The sequence below is a fragment of the Carlito syrichta genome, unplaced genomic scaffold, assembly GCF_000164805.1.
Source record: "Carlito syrichta isolate Samal-C Ts95f unplaced genomic scaffold, Tarsius_syrichta-2.0.1 Scaffold305702, whole genome shotgun sequence".
Lineage (NCBI taxonomy): Eukaryota > Metazoa > Chordata > Mammalia > Primates > Tarsiidae > Carlito > Carlito syrichta.
The window spans coordinates 322,251-348,552 of NW_007249798.1; the positions used below are offsets into that span (position 1 = coordinate 322,251).

Sequence of the window (26,302 nt, forward strand, 5' to 3'; positions counted from 1 at the left end):
GGCACAATCACGGCTCCCCCAGCCTCCACTCTAGGGCTCAAGCAACCCTCCCGCCTTAGCCTCCTGAGTAGCTGGGACTACAGGACACCATGTCAGGCTATTTTTAAAATTTTCTTCAGAGAAAAAGTCTCACTGTGTTGCCCAGACTGGTCTCAAACTCCTGGGCTCGAAGAATCCTCCTACCTTGGCCTCCCAAAGTGTGAGGATTACAGGTGTGAGTCACCACATCTGGACCATATTGTATCTTCTTCCATGCAGATATACAAGTGTATTTTGAGGCCACTTGAGAGCGTACGCACACACACGTGCGCACACACACACACACACACAACCCCCCCGCCGTGTGTGCCACACTTTGGAAGAAAGGAAGAAACTCTTGGCAGTCTTTTTGTAGGGTGAGAAGGCTTAGAAACAACTTCTCCTTCATCTTTGTTATAAAGGAAAGCAAGGCAAAATGATAAGCACAAGAATATAAAAGGATGATGTGCTGGAATGTAAGCTTCACAAGGACAGAGGTCTTTGAGTGTTTTATTTTCTGAAGTATTTCAAGAGCACAGAACAGTGTCTGAGACAGAGTATGCGCTAGATATTTGTTGAAATATAGAATGAATAAATCAACGACTGAATGAAGGAAGGAGCACAACACTGTGCCTGGGATGGGAGGCTGTCAGAGTATGTGACTCCCCTTTTGATATAATTTATTTCTTGGAAACTCAATCCAGGCACCGATAACTCACACATACCAATCAGTCACCCACTGGACTTGCATAATATTTACTCTAGGGAGTAGGGTGTGATTAGGAGTGACTTAACTGGACCAGAGTTATGGCACAGATGCCAGAATTGGAAAGTTCACGAGAACCAAAATAAATGAATTGTAAAGACTGGAATTTAGCTGGAGATAGTGGAAAGAATTTAAATGGTAGCCAAAAAAACAAAACAAAAACCTGTCTCTGATGTATCCATTCCTGGCTGTGGTAGCAAATCAATGATATTGCTAAAAGCTGTTTGCTAGCATTTATGTCATTTTTATTTTTTATCTACATGTCTGTAGTGTCAACAAATCATTTAACAAAATAGAGATAAAACTAAGTATTGAATATTCTACATACCCTTTCAGAGACATTTAGTAGATTCAGCTGGAATTGGAAATTCAGCATATAGTACACAGACACTGAAAAAATCCCTACAGAATTCTTTATAAATGTGTCTAAATGTCATCATAAGCTCTCATATCACTGAATTTGGTGGGGAAAACAAAATTACCAATTAAAACATGTCTCAGTCTTTCATGTGACTCAGGCTTTTTGCAATAAACACTTTTTGAAATCTTATGTTCAAATTCCCTACTGCATCTGTTTCTTTCCTCCTGGTGGTTCAATCCCACTCCTTTCCAACATGTGTGGGTAGAAGGAAAGCCTTCTGTGTTGCCAGGTTTTCTTCTCATTCTCCCTGCTACACATGGTCACGGTCCCAGGTTGCCTGTGGCCTGAGTCTCTGCCAGCCTTCCCACTGGGCCCTGGGCTAGGATGGTGTGGTGACATTCTGCTATGGGGTTGCTGACCACCCGGCTATTAAGGCTGTATGCAGGCCTGTTCGCATTCCACCCCGGGCTACCTCTCCCATGCCCCTTAGGGAGCAGGTGGGAACTTTTAGAGCCCTCCAAAATGTCACTCATCATTATGGAAACAGTGTGAGCTGTCACAGGCCTCTTTCTCTGCCTAGTTAAGTCACACCCCTCAACTATGGTCACCTTGTGTCAGGACAGAGCCATTGTGAGACAGTTTCCTACAGAGGAGGAAAGGCCCACAACTCTAGGGTTTCACTTAATGTATCCAGTAATTTCTCAAATTAACCTTTCATCTCCTTTCCCTCATTTACCTCTAGGTGGGGGACCAGGGCCTACAAGTCCTATCCTTAGCCCTTTTCCTCACTTTCCCTGCAGCTTTTGTTCCTAGAGCCAGGAGGGATCATAGGTGAGAGCCTTATGCCTCATAGCCTTCATTTTTCCCTTTGCCACATCTCAAAGTTCAGGTGTATTAAATCACCCACATGGAGGCTTGCTAAAACATATATTGCTGGGCCCTACGTACAGTTTTTATTCCAGTAGTTCTGGAGTGGGGTCTGAGAATTTCCATTTCTGGCAAGTTTCGATGATGCAGATGCTGCTGACAAGGGGACTACACTTTTAAGCAGCACTGACCTGTCCTGTGATTTCTATCACTGCTCCTTTTCTTTGCAACGAGCACCATGGTTTAGCATTAATGGGGAAAGGGCTGCAAGGCATATATGACTTATATTCTACCAAATCTCTATGAGATTATTCTTTTGAAAACGATCCTGGTTTGAGACTTTCAGGACCTCAAACCATTCACAGCAGAAAGCATGTGTCTGCAGAACATAAAGGCGGCTAATAATGACCAAAAATGTCTAGCAATAATAGTCTAACGTGCTCTTCCACTTTTGCCTTTCCTAGCATGTCATGTTCACTGGGATTGAGGAAACTGTCTCCTTCGATGGAGACTAGCATTTTTTGCAGGATGAAATATTACGCTAATATTCATATTCTGCCATTCAAAAATGGGATTATTCAGTGAGTTGGCAGCTTTCTGTCCTCTAAAAACATAATCTCATTTTCAGCATTAACAAAATTGCAAGAGGTAAAGACAGGAAGAGGGAAGGGGAAAAGCCTTTCCTCTGTTATCCCTGGAGGATGGTGGGAAGCTTACAAAAAGAGAAAGCAAAGGATTTTCCTACCCCCAGAGGGAGAAAGAAAGTGAGATAAATGAGGGGGAGACTAAGGAGCCGGAAGAGATGGTTTTTGGTCCTCATTATCGAATCTTGAATTCTAGGAGGAGGCTGTACATAAAGTGAATTGCTAGCTGCCTTTGGCAGGTACTTGCAGAGGAAATCTGTCTACAATGAAAGAAATGAAGCAGTCTGCGAAGAAAAGTAAATTTCAAAGAGTATTTCTGGCATTCCCAGTGTCTCAGTCCCTGGTTATCAAAAATTCCTGAAAACAAAGTGACCAAATCCTTGTAAGATAATCTTGTATCTCTGAATTCTTGAAATAAATCCCTTTCTGCCTAAAAACCAAAGGTTTCTGTTATTTGCAATCAAGAGTCCTAAATATGATAGAAAATATAATTTTAAAAATATTAACCTTGGCCTTATTGGCAGTCACATTAGTAAAACCTTGTTTCAATGTCTTGGCTCTTTCTGCACATTATGAGTTGACTATAGTGCTAATTTAGCTTGTCAGAAGACAAATTTACAACAAATTTATAGATTTAATTGACTTTTAATCACCACTCACTTGGGTAGACCATTATTTCACAAATTAGAATGACAGCTCCCATGGGGAACAGTGGATTTTGTACGATGGGAAAAAGGAAACAGAAAAACAGAAGGGAAAAAAAAAGTTAACAACAGGTTACTTTCTTGTAAGGGTTAAAGCAGAGAAGACTTCCTCTTTATGCTGACTGAAGTAGACTGAAATTTCCTGTTTTCAGGAAAAACTGGTCTGTTCTGAGACCTATCAGCTTTCTTAAAGTTTCAGTTTGATTATGTCACATTTAGCATGAGTGACTCTACTTCTTCTGTTCTTCATCTGGGCCCGAGTGCAGCAGCTCAGTTAGAAACAATGACCTCCCACAATTTTTGTTGAACAAACTCTTTATATCAGCCTAAAATAATCAAAAGGGTATGAATCTCATTTAAAGAGAGCTTAATCAAGCACAAAATTTGAGCAGGGCCCACACGGAAACACCAACTCAAAAGGAATGGAGTTAGCGTCCTGAAGTAGGGAAGTTAAGTTTTCATTTAAATAGGTAGAGATGGGAGTTTTTAGCAGGATTTCATTATTCACACAGGGTTGGTGCATGATTATAGTAATTTGATTGGTTATAGGCAGTGTTTCTTTCTGGGAAGGGTACATTTAACATATTTTTATAGATGTTTATCATCATGGATTTTCTGTCACCTGGTCTAAGCAAAGCAGGACAACAAAAAGGAAGTTCATCTATAACAAGGGTCATTAATTAAGAAGGCAGGAGGTTTTTGCCCCTGACATTGTTTTAATCCTCTCTTGTCATTACATAAAACAAGTAAATTAAGAAAGCGAGGTAATCTATAATCTGAGAAATAGAAGTTGTAATTATATGTGATTCAGATCACAGTCAAATCTCTCTCAAAGCTTCAAGTGTTTTGGGGGTTCCAACAGCTTTTAAATTTTCACACTTAACATAAAAGGCACAAGGTCTGACAGTTAAGTTCATGAACTAATCCTACAAAAAGCGCTACATACCTCATTGCTGAATATCACTATAGTCCTCTTCGAAGTACACCCCTTAGGAAGCTATCCACCAACACCAGCACCTAATCCACCCATCAAAGCAATTTTGGAACTCTTTTTCTGGAATGGTCCTCAGTGCTGTCATCGCAAGAATGTTGGAATTCAAATTAGAGCAATTAACAAACATTAAGTTTCCTGTTAAACCTGGCAAGAGTGGAAGTGAAATCAGGGACATACTCGTCCAAGTTTATGGGGATAATGACATGAAGAAAATGGCAGCGTACATAAATGTTTTTCTGAGGGGAGCGAAAGTGTCACTGATGAAGAGAGGTCAGCTAATAACAAGCAGAACTGACAAAAACATTGCAAAAATTCATTGAATTGTGCATCAGCATCATTGGCTGAGAAGTATAGCAGACCAAATAAACATCGATAGAGAAACAGGAAAATCTTAACTAAAAATCTTGGCATGAGATAGGTGTGTGCAAAAATGGTCCTGAAGGAGCTCTTGCATCACAATGTTCCAGCTCAAACAGCCCTGTCTGTGAGGGAGTTTCAGCCAGTAAACACGTAACTATTGGAACACTCTCCTTACTCACTTCATCTGGTCTCCGATGACTTTTTTCTTTACCTGAAGATAAAGGAAATATTGAAAGGAAGAATTTTGATGACATTCAGGATATCAAGGGTAATATGACAGCTCTGATGGCCATTCCAGAAAAAGAATTTCAAAATTGCTTTGACAGGTAGACTAGGTGCCGGTGTCAGTGCATAGCTTCCCATGGGGAGTACTTAGAAGGTGACTGTAGTGATATCCAGCATGAGGTATGTAACACTCTTTATAGTATGAATTCACAAACTTAGTTGTCAGACCTTGCATGTATTTCAGTCACTCTACATCTTTTCTGTTCTCAGTGCTTTTATTTTAAAAAATTACACTTAAAATATAAAACTCTCAAGTGCACAAAATCTTAAAAAAATGATCCTTGTGTAAAATTGATTCTCCAGGAAGGAGTACCATATTTTTAGACATAGATGTAGTAAATATTTGGTGGTTTTGTTTGCCTTCCCCCATCATCTAACCATAGAACCATGCGGTGGTTTTGCAGGGCTGTCTCTATTTCTTTTTCTTTCAAGGTTCAACGAGACATAAGCCTTGTGAGTCAAATCACTCAGTCCCTCTGGCCACAGGGATTGGCTTAAATTTTAAATAGGCTCACTGAGATTCTACTTCAGGCCTTGTATAAAAATAATAACTTTTCTAATTAGATAATAGGCATATGTAAACCATTGACAGCCATTGCCTCATGATTTTTTGTTTTTGAGTCAGGGTCTCACTCTATCACCCAGACTGGAATGCAGTGGCACAATCACGGCTCACTGCAGCCTTGACCTCATAGGATCCAGCAATCCTTCTGCCTCAGCCTCCTGAGTACCTGGGACTGCAGGAATGTGCCACCATGCCTGGCTTGTTTTTTGATTTTTGTGAATGTGGAAATGAGGCCTCAGTATGTTGCCCAGACTGGTCTCAAACTTTTGGGTTCAAGTGATCTTCCTGTCTCAGACTCCAAAAGTGCTGGGATTATAGGCGTGAGCCACCACACCTGGCCTTGCCTCATGTTTCGATCACTAATATAATCCTAGGACTAATAAGCAACCCTGGCACATAGTAGGTCTTCAAATAAATATCTGCTGGATTAGTAAATGAGGAGAGATTTTGATTAATTTGCTATAGCAACAAAAATAAAATCCTTGGAAATAACTGTCAAAAAATATATTCTAAAAACATATGAAACCAAGAGGAGTTCTCCCACAAAAGATCTAACTTAATGAAGACATTCATTACTCTGGACGGGAAATACAGTTGGCCCTTGAACAAAATGGATTTGAACTGCACGGGTCCACTTATATACAGATTTATTCCAACCAGAAAAAACAGTATTTGAGGGATATAAAACCCTTGAATACAAGGGTCTTTACATACACACAGGTTCCACAGGGCCGACTGTTGGGTCTTGAGGATACTCAGATTTGGGTATCCATGGGAGTCCTGGAATTGGACACAAAGGGATGACTATACATTCAATATTGTACTTGTCTCTGAATCAATCCTACACATTTAGTGAAACCCAAGTCAAAACTTCAAGAGGATACAACCAATAGCCAGAAGATTTTTGGAAAACAACAGGACGACTTTGTTCTAACTCTGAAATCATACCAAGTTATAATCAAAACAATGATACTTATTAGAAGTATCATCAGATTGCTCAATGAAAGAATTTAACACATAATGAAACAGCATTTCACATCAGAGACAAAAGAATGGATTTTTCAATAAATGATTTTTGAGCAAACATTTGAATAAAGGCAATCCTATACCTTTCACACTTCACAAGAATAAATTCCAGATAAAAATCAAGACATTAAATCCACTCACACAGACACATCTTAGAATACATGATAAATGTGAATAAACACATGTAAATATGAAAACATACATAAATGTTTCAGAAAATAGTTTACACATCTTGGAATAAAAATTATTAAAAATTATCAGTTTGTATATAAAACATCTATAAAAAAGACACTTTAACAAGCAAAATTAAAGACAAGTGGCATCTATTAAAAAAACACTATATGTAAAATTAAAGATGCTGAGAGAAAACACTGGCAATATACATAGATTAATATATAAAATGTAAGAAAATTCTTAACAAATCCATGAGATAAAAGGCAAAGCATTCAATAGAAAAAATGAGCAGTGGAGGGAAAAGATAATTCACAAAGAAATATGAATGGTCTAAAATAAACACAAAAAGATTCCATTCTCACTAGTGTGAGAAATTTGAGTTAAAACAAAAAATAATTCTTTCACTAGATGAATAAAAACCATAAAAATCTAATATTGAGTGTCTTAATGATATGGGGAAGCAGGTACTCATTTGTTGCTGAGGAGCTGTAAATTAATACAGCCACGTAGGAAGCCAACTGGAAGTACCTATTCAAATTAAGAATGTTTATACTCTGGCTCAAAATGCAAATCCTAAGCATATACTACAGGGAAATTCTTATATGCACAAAAGAAAACATACAGGATGAAGTTCCTCTCAGTACTGTTTGTAATTGTAAGAAACAAAGGAGGACAACGTATTAAAGTGTCCATTATATGCATTGTAGGACACTGCAAAAACAGAGAGATTTAAGTGTGAATGTACCAAAATTAAAACTTGTAGGCAGAAAAAGCTGTAGAATAATATACATATATATGTTAAAACCAAACTGTACATTTTATTTCCATAGGAAATAAATGCTGCAGATAATATGTAAAAACAATCATTAAAAAATATCTAGGAGAGTTAACAACTGTCACTTCAGGGAGGGTATGGGATTAGAGATGGTTGTTAAAAAAAGACCTGGCTCTTTTACAAGGAAAATGTAATTAATTTAAAATTTAAAGATAAATCAGTATGCCTAGTTTGATATATGTTGAGAAAAAAAAAAAAAAAAAATATATATAATTATACTTTGTATTTCTTTCTCTTTTCCTCTCTTGATGGCAGATGCACAGGAAAGGTTTTGGAAGATTACCTGCCAACATGCTGATGCAATACTATCTAAAGATATCACTGAATAAAAACAATACTCAATTCTGTTTGTTTATCTAAAAAAGAGAAAATTGGCTGGGTGTGGCAGCTTACACCTGTAATTATAGTACTCTGGGAGGCTGAGGCAAGAGGATCACTTAAGCCCAGGAGTTTGACGCCAGCCAGGGCAACATAGTGAGATTTTGTATCTACAAAAATTCAAAAAAATCAGCCAGTTGTGGTGGTGCATGCCTACGGTCCCAGCTACTTGGGAGGCTGAGATGGAAGGGACTGCCTGAGCCAGGAGTTTGAGGCTGTAGTGAGCTGTGATTGTGCCACTGCACTCCAGCATGGGTGACAGATGAAACCTCAATTCCAAAAAAAAAAATTCAGTTCATGATTTGTGTAAGCAATACAATTTCAGTTCACAGCTATTATCATTTTTAGTTATTATAATCTTCACAAGGTATGGGATTGTATATTGGAATTTTGCCGTATCTTTAAAGTGTAGTATTTGGGACAGAGGAAAAATAGTTTTTAAAATTAGAACTTAAGTCATTATTAATATTTTTGTCAATGGCTCTAATAAATCAGTACATATGTCTAAAAGAAAAACAAAATTGAGCACAATAACCAGATTGGCTTATTTCCTTAGTAATTTACGAATTCAACTTTAAACAAATAAAATCACTTTAATATTAATGGTATCACTAGTCAACTCCTTTTGAGGACTGCTCCTTCTGGAGATCATTCTGTAAAATCTTATCCTAACTGTGAACAAGAATGTTATGCTTAAATTTAGCCAGCTGTTTCATGAATGATACTACTTTTGAGGGCATAAACTAAGAAGAGTTTTTAGAGCACTGTGCTTCTAAGAACTGATTTTTAATTCATGTATTGCTTATGTCTTGAGCCATTGAAAAACAAAAATAACAAAAACAAAAAAAATCAACAATGCTGAGAAAATAGAAAACTGCCAAGGCTACCTTGTTTTCCAAAGGTTGTGAAATAAGAGTATAATCAGCAGTTTCTTCATAAATAAAAAAGTCATCAGTAAGGAAGAAAACCCTTTGAGGACAACTTCCTGTAGAATTAGAAATTTCCCTTACCTACCCTAGGTCAGTTTAACCTTCTCTTACAGCAATTTGCCTTGGGTAAGTGCCTCCCACATTTCTGATCCATGAACACCTTCCCTTAGGAAGGTCACAATGGAGAAACAACTATGCCAATGATAAAAAATCTGGATCTTTCACTGAGATCCCAGCAGACCTTAGCTTGATTCCTCTCCTGAAACACAAGAGTTTGTATTAGAAGAAGTCCAGTATACCTTCCAGCTCTGAGTCAATAGTTCATATTTTCATCAAAGGCCATCAATGAAGACAGCACTTTTTTTCCTTCATATCAGCCTTTTTATAACTATACTACACATCAATTTTATCTGATATCTTTAATTCAGCAATACTTCACACTGAATATGCAGCATCTCTTACATGAAACAGACACTCAAGAAACATAAGCAGGAATAATTATTTTAAAAAACCACATAAAAGTAGCTAATGTGAAGAGACTCAGAAAATAAATCATTTAAATAGACTGTTTAGGTCTTCAAAACAAAAGGCAGGTGTGAATTTAAGAAACTATTTAGATTTACTGACTAGTCAGTAGTGTTAACATTTATCTTCTTTTCACATTGAGACTTGGAAAATAACAAATATAATACATAAGTCTTTATTTAGTTACATTATTTTTATAACAAAGCACTTTTGATATAATTTAAAATACACATGCTTTGATTGAAGAGTGATTGTAAATGCATCCAGTTTTCTTCTACCTGTGATGATAACTTTGTCATTTCCTCTACAAGTATTGGCTCTGAAGGAAGCATTTTAAGGTGTAACTAAAAAAAAAAAAAAAGTCACTTAAGAAAATTAAAATTGAAAAGTCACTTAAGAAAATTAAAATTTTATCTAACTTGAATTCAATTTTTCTACCAAGGAGTTTCCAAAGACACCACTCAGTACTTTTTTTCTTAAGTGCTGGTTTATTGCTATCTCCCATTTCCCTCTTCTCTATCAAACTTAGCTATGAGCTTCTTTCAGCTCTTATCATTCCCTTAGTACAACTGGTCGTCATTCTCCTCTACCAAAGGATAGTCCTAATACAGATCCAGAAACAAGGATGTAGTTCTAACACTAAATTCACATTTCTGTGCTTCTGTAAATTTCTGCTTTCCATATAACTCGTTGGCAATAAATGGCAGGTGGTCCTTTTGCCTTTATTTCTAATATTTATATTCAGGGCATAAATTCATATTCAGGGGCATAAATGCAGGGAAAAATACACAGTCCATTTGTGACATTTCTATTTTTTAATTAATGCTACATGCAATTATCTAAATATCCAACTTTAAAATATTTTAAATAATTACATCAATTAGTAGATATCGGTGGGCTGAAGAATCATATCTGTTTTCACCAAAAGTAGCATCATCTTCAACACATTATATCACTAAAGTAGACTCAAACATGAGCTCTCCACTGTATTAATCATAAAAGCAACTCTTGTTGCCAAATCACTTGACACTCCTTTACCCATGATAGAGGTAAATATATTGATTTCAGCAGTAGAGAAAACAAATGGAAAACCTTTCTATTCATGACCATAAAAAAAACTTCTAAAATCTGACTACTTAAAAACAAAAAAGCTAATGGTTCAGCAAACTAGATCAAGTGATGACACAAAAATCAGAGGGTAGAGTCAAAACTACTGTGCAACTGAGGAAAAAAAAAAACAAGATTACCACAGTTGTATTATCTAGCTGTTCAATGCAGTAGTCACTAGCAACATGTAGTTATTCTAAACTTAAATTAACCACAATCCTATACAATTAAAAATTTAGTTTCTCAATCATACAGTCATATATCAAGTATTCATTAGTCACAAGTGGCAAGTGGCTACCATAGTGGATAGTGTGGAAATACAGTATTTCCATCTTTGCAGAAAGTTTCATTAGACAACACCGCTATAGAGGAAAGCAAGTTGGAAAGTATTTTCTATCATTAGACTTACCTTAAGAAACAATGCAAGATAAGCTTGGGCTAACTCAAAATCACGCTTTCTGTCCAACATCGCCCCTATCATTTTCAAGAAGCTCTGCATGATTTCTACGGACCCACCACAATCAGGAGATAAGCTTCGCAGCTCTGTTTCAATTCCTGATGGGCCTAATTCTTTCAGAAGGTTGAGGGCATCTTCATCTGCATTAAGTTTTAAAAATAATCCAGTTATGAAGTGACTAAAATCATTTAACTTAGAGAACCAGTTTTCCTTTCATACTCCAAACAAGATATATTTGAATGGCTCAGAAAATTCTTTCAGAAGGCTAATTTTTTCATGTTATGCAGTAAGAAATTGTACAAATGATGGCAGCAATACCATAAAAAGCACTAAAAACATGTCCTATGGGCATTTTTCAGTAAATATTTTTCCTGCTTTTAAAGGAAATCTAATGCCTCACAAAAGACACTAAGATGTTCATAAATCACTCAGAATAAGCTATATGCCAAATCACTAAAAGTAGTTGGCAATAGGAAGAGGATGAGGTAGGGGAATTTACTTTTCTTTCATCTTTACTGTTAGACAAATGATAAAAGCACACAGTCATTAAGACATATTAACATTACAGAAATATATGAGGGGTACAACTCCACTCCTTAGTCTTAGCCAGCCCAAAACTACTACTTCTCCCTAGAAGTAAGCCTTATTGTTTCACACACATCCTACAAAAACATACTCAATACACCTGTAATCATTTCTATACAAGTTATCTGCTATTACATCTTCAATGACTGTGCGCTTTCCAGGAGAGAGAGAGAGAGAGAGAGAGAGACACACACACACACACACACATACACACACACACACAACCAATGATAAAAGTCTAATCAATTTATGTCCTTCAGTAAAAGACACTGTTTTTTCTTTGTCTTCTCCTAAGCACAACAAATCATTTACAAGGTCCATCATTACCATTTTTTTTGCCAAAGTGAAGTCAAATGATACTGGTAAAAAACAAAAACATTTGGATCATGAAACAAGAAGGTAAATCAAATGTCTTGGAGAGTGACTGTGGTTTTTTTTTTAAAAAGCTTACAGTTCTTATAGTTTATTATTACAAGCTACAGACTGTAGTCTTCAAAATTTAAACATTAACACAAATACATTTTAAAATTTCATTTTTATGTAATAATTTGGGAGTACATAAAATTGCCTAAGATAAGTCTCTGCTGTATTGCAAATTATACTTGTAAATTAAGACTCATGGCTTGCAAATTATCGGCTACAAAAATGACAAGTAAAACTTTTCCTTATAAGAATCTTGTTACAAATGTGAATGAACATGTCCATCTCTAAATAGCAAAAAAACATAATTTTCCACACAAAAAGTGTAAACATTTTAACTTATTTTTATAACATCAGTATCATTTTATGTCACTCATTTACTATAAAAGCTAAGTTACTTCAGATTAGAACCAAAATTTCAATCCTTTAAATTTTGACTATGTTCCTTTTGCTACTGAGAAATCTGAGATCACCTTCAAGTTCTCATATAAAGTAAAAGCTGAAAATATTTATTAAATATTTTATAATTCAACTTACACTTATTATTTACCACTCCTTCTTCAAGCTTTAGGCAGAAGTCTGATTTTTGAGCCAAAACTCCAAGATTTACTACTTTAGACTTAAAGAAAAACAAATACACATTATTCAAAGAACACTAGTATTAAACAAACATGTACAGTTAATAATTAAAAGTTATCATTAATTTACTCTGTATCTGTAAAACTAGGTTTTGGTGAGAAATATACAAGCACATACAAACATACACCCATATACCTAGACTCCTCCAATTTGGTTTTTACCTGCTGGGGATCATTATTTTGTTCAGGTGCAGCATATCTTGGTACAAGGCCAGGAATTGTTGGAATAAAAAATGGTGCTGATTTGGGAACTTTGGGTGGTTCCTTTGGTTTATTCTTTTTCTGATTAAGAAAAAAATGAAAAAGAAAAAAGTAATTATCCTGCCAATGGTTTCTAACACAACTCTAAATCGATTTTAAAACAAATACCAAAAACTAAGAGAGGAATTAAACTTTTTTATATGAGAATGTTAAAGTAAAAATTCCTTTGGACCAATACCACAGCTACCGTTAATTTAGGGTTCCCAATGTAGACCTCCAGCAACATTGCTGATAAGGCAGAAAGAAAATGACAGGGTTCAGGAAAAGCTCTAAGACAAATATAGCTCATCTTCCTGAAATATGAATGTTTACGTGAATATTTAGGTGATACAAGTAATACTGAACTTCTTTTATTTAGTACAACCTCTTTTGAAAATAGAATAGAAAGCAAAATTTACATAAATGGTTAATATAAAACCAGTTTCTCAAATTATGTTTTTCCAAAATAGTTTTGGAGCCAGAAAGAGATTTTCCTATTTTAAGTAATTTGATATATTTTCTTGCAAAGTATGGCTCTAATTCTTCTTTTTTGTTGGAACTTTTATTTTTTGTTAGTACCTTGTGCTTTAAAAAGCAAGAAAAAGTGACTGCTGATTTATAAAAGTCCAATGGAATTCCCACTGATAAAACTATTTTGTTGACTACACTGCTATATATCACTATCTTAGGAGCATTTTATGAAACTACCTTTGCGGTAAAGTACCTAATAAAGGAGCCTCACAATTTTACTTCACACTATTCTTCCATTCATTAGGAGCTCTGTAACCCTTGAGAGACTTTCTATTTGAATGCAAGTTTGGGATATAAGTGGTTTCATGAAGCCAAAGTACAAAAAAAATAATGACACGTATGCAAGACAGAGCAGTGCCAACTATAGTAAGCAGAGCCCTCCTTTGGGACGGTAGAAACTGTAAGGAGTAATAGTTACCCTTCTTATTCACCATCCTTGAATAAGAAAGGAGACAGTCACTGATTTGTAAAACAACCTAAGGCTTTGGAGTAGCTCCACAGATCTCTGGAAATTATCTAATCTCACAAAGAAAAGCAAAAGTAGAAAAGTTACCCACAGGACAAATGTAAACCATAGTCTCGGTACATTATCTTCTTTTATTTAGTAGAAAATAAAAATATTAGAGGTTTTAGCATATTACTCTCGTAAAGATAATCCACTTAGGTTTCTACATAAGGTTTTATGCAATACAAACTGTCTTCTAGGGGAGCACAGTAGCCCCAAAACTCTGCTCAATTAGCTGTGCATTATTCTGATTGCTCCCCTCACACTCATCTACTTGCTTTTAAAGCTGTTTCACAGTACTCCCTTTAAACTTGGCAGCCTGGATATCATGCAGAGAGTCTATGCTCCTAGACAGCATACCTTTATGCTGATGCCCAATCTCTCAAAAAGTTAGCAAGTAAAAAGTGCTTTTAACTACTGAAAGAAAATCTAATGTAAAAACTTTACTTTCTTTACCCAAGACACATATTTCTTTTCTGGTGCTAAGTTATTAGTTGCAAGAATAATGACCACCTCTTGTTGGTTACTTATGTCTAACCGACTCGTTTCACTAACCAGAACTTACTGTTATTATCAGAAGATAACCTAAAATTTTCCACTCTGTTTGATTCCTTTCTATTGGTTTTGCTACTCACAAATGGGGGTTATGAAACATACTTTAAAAAACACTAGTCTACACTACAGTTGTCCACTTTTCATGTAAAATCATAAATTCCTCAAGAACAAAGGGATTAGGTTTTTTTTTTTCCACCACCATACTCTCTAGGTACATTGTCTAGTATCTATTTCACATTATCTTACCTGGCCCTGATACATCAAGTTCTAAAAATCTTTTTGTAGTCGACACAGTATGGGATATAAAGGGTTAACTGTAGCTTAATAAAATACAAGCCTAATGAAATGTTTCTGGTCCTCAAATGCCTAGCAGTAGAAATACATTATGACAGCAGTTTTTTTCCCCACTTGCTTTAGAAGCTGAAAGTTATCTGTTAAGCTGGACTTTAAAAAGATCAGTTTCCAATAGCTCTGAAGTTGTAAGCTGTACTTCTGACACATCCAAACATCTGCTGAATATTCTGGTTTCTCCTCACGTTGTATAACTCTTTCATCTTTTACCAAACGTCTACTGATTGCTCTTGAAGTTGAGTATATGAGTATTTAGTGACAATCACACCAGATTAAACAGCCTTCAATTAAATGGCATTGTTATTATCTTAGATGTTAACTGCTACTCCCGATGCCCTCAAAGTAGGGGAAGCTATCCCTGCCAAAAACAAAGCCTCTGGGATGTGTCCTCAGGGCCTGATATTAAGTGCACTATAGTATTACCTTAATGACATCAAGATTAAGAAGGTTTTTCCACCTCGATTCAGGAAGAAGTGAAAGAGTCACCAATTGTTCATTCAACTGTTCTGGCGAATCATATTTTATCATTTCATCACTTGGTTCTATCATTTCTTCTGATACTTCTACATCTTTAAAACAATTTTCAGGTAAAGCAAATTAACCCCAAATGAGATTTTTACCATATAAAAGCAAGTTAATTCATTCAAAATCTATATGTACTTCTTAACATGTTCACTCACTGTCGCCTTATAAATGCTTCATTTATTTCTTTATCCTCTTCTTTTTCCTATTTTCTTATATTAACTACACGTACCATCATCAGATCCAAAATATCTCTTCTTCACTGGTATACTATGATATCTATCAACACCACATCAATTATATTTTTTGCATACAATCACAAAGTCATTCAAAATTTTTTATATCAGGTAAAAAACACTTTGATTGAATGAACTAAATTTTGGCTTCAGTAGCAATACCCCCTATATTAAGCTTATATTACACTTCAAAAGTTATTATATAATTTTGTATTTACCTTGGGTTTGACAAGTACCAGGAAGCATCACTACTGAAGGGACATAATCTGTAGGAAGTGGCCGTAATGAAACAACTGAATACAAGGAAATATTGGACCTGAGAAATCATAAGAAAAGACCTCAAATATAGATTGTATTAATTTAAACATGCCTTGACTTATGTTCTAGAAAGGTGTGCAAAAACATAACTAATTCAGTCTCTATTTCTGATGTAGCACCAAAACATACTTAAGATAGACTAGCAATAGATTATACTTATATAAGATGAAGTAACCTCCATATATTGTTTTGACAAATATCAGCCTTCATTTAAGGAAATTAGAACAGAAGAAAGATGGACTTGGAGTTTAAGTCAGAGTGAATATACTGATCATATTCTTGGGGCTGCTGAAAGATCACGGATTTCCCTTTTAAAATGGCCCTCTAAGTGGCCATATTTCTGCTACTCAAGACAGTCTCCAGCCACAACTAATCAAGATGTAGATACCTGTCCCAAAACAGGAGACAGATTCTTTTTCCTACGCATTTTGAATCTGGAATAAAAAACACAATTTGGAAATGTCAGGTTCTGAGTTATATTGCTAGCAGTACTATAGAGAAAGTTCATACTCCTGCTGCTGAGGCCCCATAGCTACTATTCTTAATTTGGGAAGCCTCATGGATTCCAGGAGATACTCCATTTTGCATATAAAAGTGGCCAGGGTCTATTTCTATGACATATTAAATTTACTTTTGTTTTTTAAAATGAAATTGTAACACTTGATAATTAGAATTTAAAAAGAAGTCAATTTTTCATCTTAATCAATAATAATGGCTAAGAGAATCAGATGTATAAATTAAAAAAAGACAAAAAATTTTCTAGAATCAGATGAGGTACCACTTATTTTGAGCAATCATAGTTGCTTATAGGTACATCATAGTGAAATGTGAAGATCACATAAGTATCTCTGTATGGTTATGAAGAGTCATACAACTAGAATAAATCTTAAAAAGCACTTTGCTAACACTTGTGCCTTATTTTATATACAAAGAATAGTTTGAAGTTCAGAAGTGACTGGCCTAGGTCATAAAGCCATAATGGAGTAGTGGCAGGAAGGGCATGGCATGGTTGGGGACTCTCTTTTGCTAACCTTTTAAAATTCACTTACCCTTTCTACAAATGAAAGCCACATATAATAGTGGATAAAAATCAACCATGTGGTTCACATAATATATACTTGAGCGAAGCTGTCTAAATTATCAAGTAGATACTGAATCAGTCACAGACTAACAGTGAATTAAATATTTGTGTTACGTGTATAACATTTCCATTTACTAAATAAAAAAAAACCAAAATGGCATTTTAGCAACTTTAATTCTGACAATATCTCTTCTTCTTCATCCCAAAGGAGGAGAACTATATGCAAGAACTGTATGTATCTACTTACCATAGATAAATTCCAAGGTGGTCCACGTGGGAAGTTGCCAGAAAATCTCCAGTAGGAGACATAGTAACATTGAGAGGTGCTGAATCCAACAAGAAGCAGTCTATAAGGCTATAAAAAAAAATTAAGGTGTTAAAGTAAAGAGTCTACCAAAAAAAACATAATAATAAAAAATTTTTGCTAAAAAGGGATATAAGAGATGTAGAATTTTTTAAAAAAAATCACCAACACAAGAAAGTCATCACCAATAAACGACTGTGTCAACTACGTCACTATGTGAAAAAAATCGCTCTCAATGAGAAAGAGCCAAAGCACTAACTAGACCAATCAACTCGTAAAGCAACTACAACAACAGAGATAATACAGAAGGAAATGCTTTGTTTTTCTAGAATACAAAATTTGGGTAGACTGATTTGGGGACAATTCTGAAAACATCATACACTAAAAATAAATTTAATTATCAGTACTCGCCTACATTTTTGTTATTCCAGTAGAAATAACAAAAGGCTTGGGCAACAGAAGAAAGTAATAAAACAAGATGGATGTAAATTAAGAATAAGAATGGTAATTTAAAATACTTTTGAACAATCGTATTGGTTTTTCAAATAGTTAGTCATACTATACAGGAAACACATGAAAATTCCCAGTCTGTAGAGCATAACCATAAAGCAACTCATGAAAACCACTAGCACAGCTTTAAAATGGTGAAGGGGTTTAAAAATTGGGGAGGAAGGGAGAGCAACCACAACCCAGGTAGGAGACTCAGAAAAGACTTCACAGAGGACACAATGTTTCAGAGCAGCTTTGGTAGACAAAGCATTTCCTGGCTGAGAGAAACTGGAAGCTAAGGCAAGGGAAAATGAAATCACCTATGGTAAGGAGTTCAGTTTAGTGGGACCAATAAGCATTAGCACAAAACTGCATACGAAGTCCTGAATACCAAACATCTGAGTTTGTTTTCACCTTATAATTGATGAAAAGTCACTAACTGTTTATGAACAGATTGTGGTCTAATCTTTACTTTCATGAGAAAATGTGCTAACACAATGAAGAATATATTTAAACAGTGACAAGAGTGAGAGGATGAGAATAATCATCTCACAATCAATGAAGATCTGAAGTAGGATGGTGGCGGCAGGAAGTAAAAAGAGGAGGATTTAAGAAGCAAAGAGAAAAGCCTGTACTCATCTGAATCCTGCTGAAAAGACCCTTAAGGCTGGCTAAGAGTGGGAATGCCTTTAAGGGGAGTACTATATTAGTTTTAATCACAGAAGTTTTAAAAGTTACTTTATTTACTGAAGCCAATATATTATCCATGAGAAGGTATACCTAAATAACTGAAGTTCAGATCTACATGAGTAATACAAATTATTTCAAGAACAAGATAACAGCAGTTAACACTTTTTTAGTGTTCTGTGCAAGAAGCATCCTGAACACTTGAAGGTAATGATTAATCTAATAATCCTCACAAACTCTGTGAGACAGATCTGTCCTTACTATACAGTCCAGAAAACCAAAGCCCAGTAAGATTTGAAATCTTGCTCATCTTAATGTCCATGTGTACTCATTGTTTAGTTCCCATTTACAAGTGAGAAAGTGTAGTATTTGATTTTCTGTTTCTGAGTTATTTCATTTAGAATAACGGCCTCCAGCACAATTGATGTTGCTGCAAAGGACATGATGAATTCATTACACTCAACACTGGGGACTCCAAAAGGGGGGAGGTTGGAAGGGAGATGAGGGTTGAAAAATGATCTGCGGGATACAATGGTCAGTATTTTGGTGATGGATACACAGAAGCCCAAACCCCACCATTATACAATATATCCACGTAACAAACCTGAAATGTACCCTCTGAATCTAAAACAAAAACAAACAAAAAACCCCCCAAAACTCGCTCAAGGTAGAAGGCAACTGAGTCAGGATTTTTACCCAAGTAGTCTATATTTTTTGTCAATATAAATTCTAGTAAAACCACTACTGAAACTGAAGTATAACAAACAGTGTGATAGCATACCATAACATATTCGGGGTATGCTTACATCGGTGATTCATGGAACACACTGTGAGCAGCTCAAATGGAAATGAAGACTCCAGTTGAGACATTAAGTGACTTGCCCACAGGAAACATACACACACACACACACACACACACACTCTCTTTGTTCAGGGCTGCTATTTAATTCTCAATTATGGGGAAATAAGGGGCAACAACCTATCTGATTTCTGCTCAAGTCTGCTTTGGAAGCTCAGACAAATGGTTTTTCTTGGGAATGAAATGGCTTTTCTTGGGAATGAAGCTCAGACAAATGGCTTTTCTTGGGAACTGGGGAAAACAATTGCTAAACACTTCTTATATACCATAGACTATTAAATTGTTAATTCATTTAATCCAAACAACCCAGAGCTGAAGATATTATACCAACATATATAGATGAAGATTAAACCTAAAACACAGTCATTTCAGACCTTAAGACTTCCTTCTTCTTTATCCTAATCAATATTGTTCACCAAAGGTTTAAGTACGTGAAGGGTGAAATTTCCTAACATGTTTAGAAACTATCTGTTAAGAAGAGAACTTAATGCTTAAGCAAACTTATTTAACATAGACTATAATTATCTTGTCAATTTCATTGTGTAACCTCATTTCCACAGCTGTGGTGTGTGGGTAGATAGGCCTTCCATTATATAAAACCACCGAATTGAGGAAGGCGGTTTCCGCATACACAGCATATTTTATTCTGCCATGTTAGTTCCTAAAACATCAGTATACAGGCTTAATCTTAGACCTAAAACTACCATACTAGAAGTCTCCTGCTAATCTTAAAAAATGGTAAGTCCCAAGTATGTTATAATTTTTTTTCCAAAAGAACATTAAAAAAATTCCCATTCTCAGGAAGCAGATTTAGAAGATCAGAGCCCTGTATATACAGGTAACATTCAGTAAGTTGCTTCTAGTTATTACTCTGAACAAATGAAGATAGTTTCTAGATATTCTATCTCCAGAGGGATACAACCACCTTTCATAAAAATCTTTAAAGAGAAGAACAAGAGGACAGTTTTGGCTCTGAGAAATTCAAAACAAAGCTCCATTCCTTTTCATGTAATGCTCCTCAAAAAGTAGAGGTGGGGTGAGGCAGAAAAAATGCAAAATTCTAGTAAAACGATTTAATTTTATATATTTCTCACTTCTCAAAGAGTTCAACCTGAACTTCCATGAGATCAAAACCACTCAGAAATAAAAGGCAACAGTAGTGGTAAATGACAATTTTAGGGATAAACAAATTTCAAATATAACAAATGTTTCAGATCTTTAAAAAAAAAAATTTACAGAAAATAGTTCAGTACCCATGCAAATTGTTTTAGACAGGCACAATTCCAGATGGATACACCTGTATATTAGTACACTCATAGGTTTACTCATAGATAACTTCACTTTTCAGGTTATGTAATAAATATATTCATTCTTCAAATATTTAATTAAACAAAAAACCAGGAATCTCCAACAGTCATCATGCTAATTATTTTTTTTAAAAAAAGAATAATAAAAAAACTCAAGTCATCTATAGTTGTATGATAAAATATGGATTCTCACTTCCTTATTATCTATCTGCTATATCACGAAAATCAGTTCACCCTTAAAACATAACACAACCTGAGCAAGGCTGTTATCACAACTGTTGGGAAAAATTTCTCTCTCCTATGCTAACTTTATGCTCTACCATGCACCAACTGAGTCACCTTGGGCAAACCACCTAATTTCTCTAAGAGCTTCCATTTCATCATTTGTGAAATGGGACTAATAATAGTACCTATATCTATCAGGATATGAAAAATAATATATAAAGTGCCTAGCAGCACATAATAAAAGTTAGCTTAGATGCACTTAAGTAGCAGTTGTTTGAGTTTTTCAAGCAGTCTCATTCACTCCACTTCAAATTGTAAGTAAAAAACTTCTTTACCTCATGCCTCTCTAGTCACTTAAAATTGCCTCTGTTCACTTCACCTAACATTACTAGAGTCAAAATCTATCATATTTAAACCAGTTCAACTTTCTAATGAAATAAGAAATTCAACAAAAAAGCTAATGCTGAGTCAAAGGTTGGTGGCTTTCAGTGCTACTTTCAGATCCTAATTCTCTATTCCAAAGATAAATATACCATTAAAAAATATTTTTCCAATTTAGTTCTGCTGAACACTAGCCTATTTCTTCCACCTAATGTAAACTAAAACTATTAAAAAGAAAAATGGCATTATATCAACTCTACTACTTGTAAAAATATCTTACTTTAAAGCAATTCAAGTTATATATTAACTTACCTTTAGGAAGCAGCAAAAACCCAAGAAGCAACAGACCACTTATAGTCTACAACAAAAAGTTTTTAATTAAGAAAATACCAAATTTAGGTGAAAATTTTGAAGCTAAAGGAGGACTTTCTGAGCCAACTAATCAGATTTTCCTTTACTCTAAGTGAAGTGACACATCTGTGAACAAAAGTCCCTAGTTATTATAACTGGATCCAGTAGTGACACTCTTAAGCTGTGTTTACTCCAAATTCAGTGAAAATGCTGGATAGGTATGTATGCCTCAGGCCAATATCAAACTTGAAGGAAAATGAGGACATTAGAGTTTTTCTTCTTAAAGGTCAAACTGTTTTCATGAATGAGCTTATCCAATTCCTCAGTAGGAAAAGGAAGTAAAATTGCAAAGAGCTTAACTTAGGAATATTTTGAGAATTAAAAAGTACCATCTTCCTTTTCATTTTTCTCCTCTCCCTCTTTTCCTATGGCATATTCCTGATAAATTAGATGCTTTGCTATCCTCATCACTTTCTTTTTTTCAGAGTTAATCATTTAATCTATGTTACATGATATTTCAAATGGTATCAACACCTACATAATTTTTAACAACAAAGCACACACATATTCTGTAGGTCTCACTGTTTATATTATCTAACAAAATTGGATGATTTAGCTTAACAAGTGCTGAATTAGTGGCAAATTTCAATCCATGAAAAAGATTTCTGAACATTACTAGGTTTTACTTAAACCCAAAGAAATATATTTTCACTACTTTAAGATACCTACTATAAGTATGAATGCCCTCTTCAAAATTCACATTGAAACTTAATGTCCAATGTGGCAATACTGAGAGGCAGTGCCTTTAAGAGGTGACTGGATCTGAGGAGTCTGCCATCATAAGTAGTAACCCATTAATGGATTAATGGGTTATTATGGGAAGGGAACTGGAGGCTTTATAAGAGAAAGAGAGACCTAAGCTAAAATGTTAGCATGCTTAGCCCTCTTGCCATATGATGTCCTGCACAATCTTGGGACTCTTCAGAGAGTCCCCAGCAGCAAGAAGACTCTCACTCAGTGCAATCCCTTGACCTGGGTCTTCTCAACCTCTCTAGGTATAAGAAATACATTCTTTATAAATAATCCAGTTTCAGTATTTTGTTATAAGCATCAGAAAATTGACTAAGACCATATCTAAAATGCCTTGTCAAGAATTATGTCAGAGACAGAAGATATAATATACAAAAAGGAAAGTTAGGGTTTGTACTTTTAACTAAATTAAATATGAATTAAGAAAAAAAAAAAACAACAAAAACCCTCAAAAGTTTGCAGTCCTTAAGTCTGAGCTTTATTTTGGAGCATTAAGGCCAAAAGCCCTTTCTTCAAGTTTATGCAACTTACTTCCGTATCTCAATTTTACAGGTACAACAAATGTGAGATTGCAATTTTCTATTTTCTTCTATACTACGACTACTTCCTACTGTTGTTATATCAAAGACACTCCAAAGATAAAATATAGACATGTTAGAAAAATCTCCGAATATATTCACAATCAAAAAGCACATAAACCACTACCTATTATTTAAAGTCACATGTTAAGGTAATAACTAAGAAAACGCCTGATAGAGGTTTGAGTTTTAAAAATAAACTCACCACCCAGATGGAAGGTCCCAAGTCCTAACAGAGCAATCCATTGCAGCACTTATTAACCAACGGCCATCAGGACTAAAAGCCTTAAAAAAAAAAAGAAAGAAAGAAAGAAAGAAAAGCATATATGTAACACCCCAAAGAATGCAAACAACAAAAAAGTGATGCAGGCTTCATCAAAAAATAAAATTTGATTAAGTAAAATTTAGGCTGTCTTATATGAAAGAAAATACCACTTCCTATATACCAGTGATTTGGAATTTGCTTTTAAATGAATTATTAAAAGTTTTAAAAATTAAGTGTACCATGCCAATTTTCAACTTTTATACCATCATCTTTCATTTTATTTTTAGGCAATAAACTGTGTGTGATGAAATCCAACTTTTCTTGCAGCTTAAGGTTAAAAAGCTTCTTTTCTCCTTTAATGTTGTTGTATTTCCAGAATATAATTTAAAACTATGATCAGAAAGATATTTAAAATTAATTTAAATAAACTACATATGCCAGCTTAAAGAAGTTATATCTTTTAGTTATAAAAAGGGATACGTAATGGATCTCTTTGTCACAGTACTTAAGTATTGTGAACAGATCAGATGTGAAAGAAGACTCAAAAGGAAAAACTCTAAAATTTATAATAGTAGTAGTTTATTTACCCAGTAGTCTAAACACACCATAGGAATTATGACCATATATATTAGCAAATGATACAAAGATAAGCTTTATATCTTTGTTCATAAGACTTCAGTGATATAATGGGAACTCAAACCTCAAGGGACACATAACTCAATTTATAGAAGGTTGGTGCAGATAGTAGTGCCAATAGTAAAGGACAGGAAAGAATGACTCTGAGAGGTAAGGCCATGTTATAAATGACCACAGATTTAATTGAAAAGGGGTAATTTAGTATGAAGCTGGGGAAATCGTAGACAAATTGAAAGTAAAATTTAAAAAGAAAGAAATAGAACAAGCTGACACTGACAGATGTTTTCAAAAGTGCCATTTCACAATTATCCCACGTTCACCCTCATTTATATCAAAGACACTCCAAGACACTCCAAAGATAAAATACAAACATGTTAGAAAAATTTCCAAATATATTCACACTCAAACAGCACATAAACCATTACCTATTGGTAAAAGTCAACTGAAAAATGTATTTTAAAAGTTCTTTTTTATGAGACATGCTTTTTAAACTAGTTTTACTCTTACTATGTCATATATCCCATTACAAGAACATAATAGTAAGGTAAACACATTTTTATTTATTAAACTCTTTTAGAGTTAAGATGAATAAGCACCAGAAATAACACTAAGCTAAAATAAACCAGATATGCAGGCCAACGGTCTCCTACTATTAATTAGTTACATATGCAGAAACACAGAAATGAGTTCTCAGTCTATTCTAATATTAAGTAAAAAATGATATACATCAACGGATTATTCATTCACCACATTTTGGCCTTATTTAGAGTTAAAAAGATGAACTCTAGAACTTATACTTCAATCTGATAGCACTGACTCCCTTGAAAGATATTAAACTTCTTTTAATTAAAAATTTTCTTTGAAAATCTCTTTGAAAATTAGCCTCCAAATTATTATTTACTTTGAAAATCCCATATAATAAGTTTATGGCTATTAAAGGATAGCAGATTTAATTGCTTAAACATTTTTTTAACTCAAATAGAGTAGAAATGAGTTAAGTTTTGTTTCAACAGCTAGTCTTTGTTTTACCATGTCATTTATTTGGCCTTGGTGTCCAGAAAACTCTCTGACAATCTTCCTAGTTTCTATGTCCAAAACACTAATGGAGAAGTCATCCAAGGCGAGTCCCAGAATGCCACTAGTAAGATAAATGCATCAGTTTTAATAAACAAACATCTTGAACTAAAATCTCACATTCACTTTAATTTTGTTAAATCAAATACATCTTTGGGAAAATTAAGCCAAATGATTTCCTTTATTAAAAGTCTGATTATTTTCCCATTTGGTAAATTAAGAACTTTCACCAAAAACACCCAAAAGAAAATCAATTATCATTAACAGAAAAAGTTTACCTGTCCCTGTGTAGCAGCATCATACTTGGAGATGAATTCAGATTCATAGAATGGATTATAATTTTGTTTTTAAAGTTCCAGAATTTGAGTAATCCTTCACTACCAGTTGTAACTGTCAACTGGTTTAATCCATCTACTGCAACACCTCTAATAGATCCCTTATGAGCTTTAAAGTATATGTCAAAAGAAAAAAGAAATCAGAATTAGCAGTGCCCCTGAACAATACACAAAGCAATATTCCTTCATCCAAATATATAAATTCCTACTATTTTCATCCCTTAAAATCTCTAATCTGGATATTAGGAAGTACAAAGCAGATTCTTAATTATTATACTGTTCAAGTAAAAGAAAAACAGAAATTAGGTTTATGCCACAAAGGTTTAAGAAATTACTTAAGATTTCCTGCTTAAAGCAGGAAAGAAAAAAATTTAATTTGTATAATATCCATTTAACCCTCAGGTATCTAGGATTTTATTCTCTTTGAGTACTACAGTGTGGTGATTAGAGTAGATACAACAATAGCATTTTTCACATAGAGTTAGAGATAAACCTTCTAAAACATTTTTAGTCTGTCACTTGAAGATTTAATAAATGCCAACTACTATGATTACCCATGTATCTATCTATAGTATTTTAAGAAGAAAAAAAAATTATATACCTTGATCCTTGCCAAAACTTCCTCGATGTATACCAGACTGCATGTTATATACATCTACAGTTCCTGATGAGAGGCCAATTATAGCGAAGTTTCCACAAGATGTTATATCCACTGCCTTAAGGGAAGAATAAAACAAAACAACACAAACAACACAGAAAATAACTAATATTTTTATTGAACTTTGTGGTTTCCAAAGTATTTTTTAATCTACCAATTACCCCATTTTTTAAAAAAGCACGATAAATAAATTGCTTCATTAGTTTTCTTAAACAAAATGTAATTATATTTGGATATATAAGAAATATGTGCTTGATTCTATCGCCACTCTTTAAAAAGTATTAAGAATTATTGTCTTAAAAATAACAAAATAAGCCGGGCTCAGTGGCTCAGCCTGTAATCCCACGCCTTTGGGAGGCTGAGGTG

General features: G+C 34.5%; 1 protein-coding gene across 1 annotated transcript in view; it reads right to left on the minus strand.

Annotated features, from left to right (window-relative positions):
• Positions 1-9,502: 9,502 nt before the first annotated feature.
• Positions 9,503-26,302, minus strand: part of WDR36 (WD repeat domain 36) — a 37,587-nt gene continuing 20,787 nt past the window's right edge. Inside the window, 11 exon segments of the mRNA XM_008062425.2 lie at positions 9,503-9,775; positions 10,948-11,135; positions 12,538-12,619; positions 12,801-12,920; positions 15,244-15,389; positions 15,797-15,894; positions 17,225-17,332; positions 23,174-23,253; positions 24,899-25,007; positions 25,222-25,387; positions 25,880-25,994. Coding sequence (XP_008060616.1) covers positions 9,626-9,775; positions 10,948-11,135; positions 12,538-12,619; positions 12,801-12,920; positions 15,244-15,389; positions 15,797-15,894; positions 17,225-17,332; positions 23,174-23,253; positions 24,899-25,007; positions 25,222-25,387; positions 25,880-25,994 — 1,362 coding nt within the window. The 3' untranslated portion in view covers positions 9,503-9,625.